The sequence below is a fragment of the Theropithecus gelada genome, chromosome 6 (assembly GCF_003255815.1).
Source record: "Theropithecus gelada isolate Dixy chromosome 6, Tgel_1.0, whole genome shotgun sequence".
Taxonomy (NCBI): domain Eukaryota; kingdom Metazoa; phylum Chordata; class Mammalia; order Primates; family Cercopithecidae; genus Theropithecus; species Theropithecus gelada.
In genome coordinates, this window is record NC_037673.1 from 168,866,244 (window position 1) to 168,873,409 (window position 7,166).

At 53.1% G+C, this 7,166-nt stretch overlaps 1 protein-coding gene across 3 annotated transcripts in view; it reads left to right on the top strand.

Moving 5' to 3' along the window:
- The window catches only part of NEURL1B (neuralized E3 ubiquitin protein ligase 1B), a 49,745-nt gene extending 43,318 nt beyond the window's left edge, over positions 1 to 6,427 (top strand). For all 3 annotated transcript variants that reach the window (XM_025389186.1, XM_025389188.1, XM_025389187.1), the window contains 2 exons: positions 1,065 to 1,190; positions 1,580 to 6,427. In XM_025389186.1, the coding sequence (XP_025244971.1) occupies positions 1,065 to 1,190; positions 1,580 to 1,824 (371 nt within the window). In that variant the 3' untranslated portion in view covers positions 1,825 to 6,427. The remainder of the gene's footprint in view (positions 1 to 1,064; positions 1,191 to 1,579) is intronic.
- Positions 6,428 to 7,166: the final 739 nt, after the last annotated feature.

Below are 7,166 nucleotides of genomic sequence, written 5' to 3' on the forward strand. Positions count from 1 at the left end.
AAAAAAAAAAAAAAAAAAGAAAGAGAGGGATACTGCTTCATGGGGTTGTCATGAGGGTGAAATCAGGTGCATGTAATGCCTTGAGCGGGGCCTGGCACAGCCCTGGGTTTAATCAGTGGTAACAGTAACAACAGCAGCTGTTGCTGTCTTCATGAGGGCAGAGGAGGAGCCGGGTGGCAGTGGTGGTTATTTGTTCAAGGTGTTTTTTGGGGAGGGGGAAGGTTTGTTTTGTTTTGTGTTTTTGAGGAACCATCAGACATAGTCATCATTTCAGCCCGAGATGAAGTGCCCATTATCTGTCCATTCATTCTCAGGTAGGGCAAGGGAAGGGGCATCTCTTCATCTTAAGAAATAACCTGTTATTGTCTGAACCAACAGCAGGCTTGGGGAAGAAAACTCAACCATGTTGAGCATTAGTAGTCAGGGATCTTCTTGCAAGGGGCAAAGCCCCACTCACAGTGCCCTAAGCAAAAATTAAATGTCTGGGAGTATATTGGGTGAGTTCAGGAACAGCTGGATCTAGATACTGGAAGGATGTCAGCAGGATCCCACCTCTCTTTCCAACTCAAAGCTCTGCTTGCCTCTGTGTTGGCATCACTCTCAGGCAGGCCTTTGCCACAGGCTGGCTCTTCCAGCTCCAGGCTTCCCTCCCAATGAATGGAATGAGTTCCTTCTTTCCTAGTAGTTCCAGTAAAAGTTGCAGACTTGGGTCTCAGGAGCCTTACGTGGGTTAAGTGCCCTTTCCTGAACCACTACTACTGAGACCAGGGAGTGGAAGTTCCTATAAGTTCCTGGCCCTTATCCTATGAGGGAGGGCACATTAGTATCCCAAAAGGACATCCCAGGGCTGTTTCTGAAAGAAATGAGAATGGAGGCTGGGTAGACAAAGAACAGAGGCACCACACTTGGACATGCTCTTCAGTCCTCAGCAGAGCCCTGGGAGATAGCTCTGGTCCTCTGGTTAGACAGACGCGAAAGCTAAGGTGCAAAGCAGTGAAGAACTGTGGACTAGCAGGGCAGGTCCAACCTCCCACTGCCCCTGATGGAATCTCTTTGGGCCTCAGGTACCCTGCAGTCCAGCCCTGCGACCACGACTCCATCAGGGTCCCTCAGCGGCTCCCAGGACGATAGTGATTCAGATATGACCTTCAGTGTCAACCAGTCCTCCTCGGCATCTGAGTCATCCCTGGGTAAGGAAATGCAAACCCGGGCAGGGGCAGGGGCAGGGGCTGGCAGCTGGCCTGGCTCTTCTGGCTGTGCCAACGGCCTTCCAGGGGCTGAGCAGGGTGGCCGCCTTTCCCCCGCATCCTTTCCTTCCCTCAGCTGTATGCTCAGCGGAGGGAGAAGTAGTGTCTAAATAGGACATTCCAAAGGGTGACAGTGGTGGCATTTTATCTTGGTGTTTGGGAGTAGAAGGGTAGAGAAAGGTATAAAACCCAGACGGTAAACTAAAATTAGTATCTCCCAAAAGTGTCCTCCCACTGGTCCCGCCGAGCAGCACTGCATTCTTGGGGTTGCCCCAACAGAGCCCACCCGCGAGAGACATTGTTAACGTATGTCCTCTTCTCCCTTTCGGCAGTGACGGCCCCCAGCTCCCCGCTGAGCCCCCCGGTGTCTCCCGTGTTCTCCCCGCCGGAGCCAGCAGGCATCAAGAATGGCGAGTGCACAGTGTGCTTCGATGGCGAGGTGGACACGGTCATCTACACGTGTGGACACATGTGCCTGTGCCACAGCTGCGGCCTGCGGCTCAAGCGGCAGGCCCGGGCCTGCTGCCCCATCTGCCGGCGGCCCATCAAGGACGTCATTAAGATCTACAGGCCATAGCCCAACCTGCCCACGGGCCTTGGCCAGAGCAAGGTCACCTTTCTGAAGCCCCCCTGGGCTGGGCAACCACGAGGCTGCCAGGGAGTCCACGGGCAGCGGCCGTCTCTCCAGTGGTGGGCAAGGCGTGACAGTCATGTCGCGAGGCCCCCGAGGCCTCAGCCCAGGCAGGGGTTGCTTCCGGCTCCAAAGTGCTTTGCCCCCAAAAGGCCGTCCGAGAGCAAGCTCGGGAACTGCCTGGCAGATCACCCTGTCCCTTGGTGACCTTTCAACTGGGAAACAGCGTCCTCTGTCTGTGCAATGCTTCTTGCTGGGGTTGGGTTGAGTGTGAGAGAGGGGGAGGGGAGGGAGGGAGAACAGAGAGAATGTGTGTGTGAGAGAGAGAATGAACGTGTAGCGATTTTACCAGGGGTCCCGGCTCTGGGAGGGAGCGTGCAATCCGGAGCCCCGATGTTGGCATGACTAGAAGTTGTTTGCTTTCTGGGGATGGGACATAGCTGGTTTTGAATGTACGAAGCCTGACCCTAACAGAACTGCCTGGGGTGGTGTAGAAAAGAGATGCTCAGATTCTCTAAGGGGAGGCAAAAATAACTCATTGTTTACAGCTCCAAAGCGTCAACTCCTTGAGGGGAAGGTGGGCAGAGAACAGAACAATTCACTTCTTCATTTCTTACTGGGTCTTAGAGCTAGGTGTGATGGGCACCGAGGCCAAGCCCTCTGGGTTGTGTCATCTTTTCACCCCTTCACCCCCAGACCGTCTAATAATATACACATCGTACCTTGTCTCTGTCTCTAGAGGCAAGTCTCTGTGATGCTCCTCCCCGTCTCCAAGGGGAAGACCAGCAGAGGGTCCGTTTTTCTGTGGGAGAGAGAGAATCCTAGAGGCAGGTGATGCAGCTAGAGCTGGAAAGGCCACTCCACCACGCAGACAGCTCTCTACCTTCCTGCGGTGGCCCCTGGGCTTGGCGTTCCCAGGGGACCTGCTGGCAGGAGGAGGAACGAGGGCTTTATAACTTTGGTTACAACTTTTGGTCCTTGTTCTGATTCTCAGTGTACCTTCCTCCGCTGGTTACGAAAGTGTTCACTGATAAGTATGTTAACTAATGATCGAGACAGTAACTACAAATGCTGGCATTGGGATTCTCTCCCTTCCCAGACCTACCTGCTGGGATTTCCTGGGACCCTGGCCCTGACCCACCCCTCACCCCTGCCCATCTCTGCAGACTCGCAGATCATACCTGGGCTGAGGGGCTGGCCCAGGCCTGTCCCTCCCTTCTTGCCCCCAGTTCTGGCCACCTCTGCCCTCTTCTGTGATGTCCCATTAGGGAAGTCCCTTGGCCTGTCTATTTTTCAGTCCCCAGTTAGAAGTCTAGAACCTGACAACTCCAAGAGTTCTTGGGAGGACCAGCACAATGTTGTGAAAAGCCTGAGACGGCTTGCAAAAAGCAAGTACCATTTGTATTACAATTCCTAATCTGTTCATGTCCTGCTGAAGGAGGGAAGGAGGGACAGGGGAGTTGATGCATTCATATAATAAACACTTGCTGGGTGTCTGGGTGCCCAGAGCGAAGCTGGGCCCAGCCCTCACCAGATCCAGCCCCATAGACCAGCTGGTGCCCATGCGATACTGGCGGGCTCAGGGCCTCCTGTTCCTCCTCTAGCTGGGAGTGGTCACGGTTGTCTGACCTGATTCTAACTTAAGGCCCCCACTCTCTTGCCCCCTCAAGAATCCCTGATTATTTACTTTTCCCTAGAAAATCTGGGGAAATTCCCACATTTTAATTTGGCAGCAGAATCTTTTGAGCAGCTTTTGGAACCGCAGTGTTTGCCAAAATAAGAGTTTGAGAATCCAGGCAGCCCTGGGTGCCTGGCTGAATTCAGTTTCCCGCATGTGCTGGGTGTGGGCGGGGCCATGCACAGGCCCTGCATGGGAGGACTCCTCACCCCAGGCCTGTGGTGCTCCAGGCAACCGTCTCCTGACTACTCTGAGACCCAGCCACAAGCTGTGGGGTCTCAGTGGCCTGGGGGAAAGCAGCTCCACTCTCCTGCCCTTCCTCGCTGCCCCTTTGGGTTCCAGCCAGGGTCACGTCCAGCCTCCACTGGGAAACCAGTGACTGAGGCCTGGACCCAGGGTTGGACCAGGCATCTCCTGGCGACCTGTGACCTTGGGAAGAAGGGAGTAGTGGCCCATTCAACCTGCTCTGCAGCTGCTATAAACAGCCTCCCTGTTTCCAAGAGGAGGTAAGGGGGTGTTTATCTTCTAAAAACCAGACATTTCCTGATGCTCTGAGCGTTAGTGCTACAGAGGAGACGCACACATCCCCACTATGTTCTGTCTTGAGAAGGAGACAAGAGAAAGAGGAAAAGGAGCCACTATATTTTATTTTGCACCTACAGTGTGCCTTGGCACTGGGCTAGAGAGGCGCCTTCCTGCGTGAATCCTGTGAGGCAGGTCTTATTGCCATAATAAGTCACATCTAAGACACTGCCGGTCATAAAACACACTGTTTTACATACCATAAGGAAAAAACGCCGCCAATCTTAACTAAGATGCTAAAACTGTACAGCTCCTTCCAATCAGAGATGTTCACGTGTGAAGAAGAAAAAATTGTGCTACTTACACTCTATGAAAGCTGGTATTATCCCACGTGGCAGGTAAGGAAACTGAGGTCCTGTGAGTGAAACGACCTCATGATCACACAACAGGAGATGGCAGGGCTGGGATTCAAACCCAGGAGTGTCTGGTGCCACATCCCACACTCCCACTGCCTGGCTCCAAGTCCCAGGAAGCTCGAGACTGAGTTTTCTCCCTTGAAACCCACCTGGAGAGAGTCCGGGCACCTGTGCCTATGTGGAGGTTCCAGCCCCAGCCAGGGCCCCTCCGCTGCGCACACCCTGGGAGGGGAAGCGGCCTCCCTTCCAGGCTCGTCTGCTCACTGCCCACCTTCTGGCAGAGCCAAGCTCTGTGAGATCTGGACTCCAACCCAAGGGCCCTCTCTCGTTATGCAGGGGTGTCCACAGTTGGGGAGGGACCTGGGGCCCTGTTCTACCACCTTCCTAGGCCCTGTGATCGCCACCCCCTCAAGCGGGGCCCCAGCCCCTTGAGCACCCCCTCACGTGACCCAGCCCTCGGCTGTTCCAGGCTCACTGCCCATCGTGTGCTCTTCTGGGCCACAGCAGCCGGGGCTCCAGGGCTAGGACAGGGGAGACCTGAAAACACCCCATTGTCAATGGTCTTGTGCCCGTTCATTCGGAGCCTCCTGAAAAACTGGGCTGTTTCCAAGGCAAATCTGGCTCCTTGTCCTAGCAGGTTCTCAGAACGGGGAGTCCCCTGGGATGGAGCTGGTCCCCTCACCGCAGCACCACGTTTCCAGTCCCTTGATGCCCACTAATCAGCATGGCCTGTGTTCAGGACACAGGGTGAACTTTTCTCTGACCCCCTGGTGCTGGTCCTGTCCTAACACATAGTAGGTACTCAGTAAAGGTTTGCTGAGTCAACCAGAAATCAGATTCTGAGTGCTCAGGGCTTTGGTAAAACAGCACCACATACACACACAAAGATACTCCGCAAACATTTGCTGAGCACCTAATATGTGTGAGGTGTGTGAGGATAGAGCAGAGAGGACTGTGCCCCAGCTGTGATGCCAGCAGGGGTGACACTAAGAGGGGAGTGGGGTATTTGGGGCAGAATCCACTGGGCTCTCTTGGCCATCTGCTGCCTTGGGTCCGTGCAGGTGGGTGTCCAAAGGCTGCCTTCTTGATCAGAACCTGCTGCACGCTTCACAGAACCTTCTCTGCATTGGAAATGCTGGGCATGTTGCAGTCAGCGAGCTGCTGCCAAAACGGCGTTAAAGGAGAACCTCCGGAGGCCCCGCGGGTTGGTGACCACCCTCAGGTCCTGCCAGGGAGGCGCAGTGGGGAAGTTGGCTAATTGCTGCTTTCAGGCCCTGGAAATCAGTCGCCAAGGCCCAGGAGAACCCCAGTGAGTCCGTCCAGTTGAGGCAGAGAGGCAATAACCTCCCACTGCTCGGCCCTGCCCCTGCCCCAGTCCTGGCACGGGGCACCGGCTCAGGAACACGCGGCCTCCTGGCATTTCTTGGTATTTAACTGTCTCGCTGTCTTATCCGAGTCCCTAATGAAACGACTTGTGCGACAATCTGTCTGTGCCTTACGAAAGTGTCTGTGCACTTTTTATCCTTTTTAAAAGCAACTTTTAAAAGTGGATGGGGATGGGGGTGCTGGCATACGTGGTAGGGTTCCAGAAATCTGTGATCATCGCTGAAATTCTTTTTGCATCCTGTTTTTGATGTTGGAGTGATGAAGTGTACATCCCCCACCCCACACACCACTACCTGTGTACAGACCTTTTAAAACATGTCTTCTTTTCTGATTCAATACTGTGACCTCTCCAATACAGTCTAATCCTTGGGGATCTGTAATCAAAGTTTTAAAACCTGGGAAGTGGGTTGGGAAGGGTTTGCACTGGTCTTGCGTGTTGTGCTTTTCTGTGTTGTGTGTTTTGATTTTTGTCTGTTTTTATCTGTTTTATATTGACATAATTTTCCTGTTTAAAAAAAATACAACTTTGGCTTGTTAAAAAAAAAAACTCTTCAGAACTCAATTTTTAAAATCCCACTTACATACACTGATGGGGAGTGAAGGTGAGGATCCAAATCATTGCCAGCCTTGGGGAAATAAATTGCAAAATGTCTATAGAACACCGACAATGTTTGATGCCTTTGCCAAATAGCACACTTCTGTGAAAATCACAAGGAAATCATTCTAATCAAGGATGAAATCTACATGTAAAGATATTCACTGCAGCATCTTCTAGAGGAGTAAAAAGTTGTGAGCAACCCTAATGTCCAACAACCAGGGTGTATTCACCAAGACTGTTGGTTACAAGTGACAGAAACCCAACTCAGATAGGTTTTAGGGGGATAAAGAGCTAGGGAACTGAAAAGTCCAGTAGCAGAACCCACTCTGTGTGCAAGCGGAACCAGGGTCTGAAATGCTGCATCAGGACTAGCCTCTCCCCTCTCGCTCAGCCCTGTGATCTGGCCCCATTCCCAGGCAGGTTCTCGAGATACCTCCTGCAGGGCCACCAGCATCCTGCCTTTGAGCAGTCCCTGCAGGGACCAGCTCAGATCACGTGTCCTCTCCGGAACTAGTCACAGGACAGGGAGATATGGGGTTCTGATTGGTCAGACCCAGGATGGGTGCTCACCTGCACCCAATAGCTGCCCTGTCTGAACTCTGTGGGCTGAAAGTGGGGAATCGCAATCTCCAGAGAAAATGAGTCCTGAAGAATGCATGCCCGAGGCAGGCAGATCATGAGGTCAAGA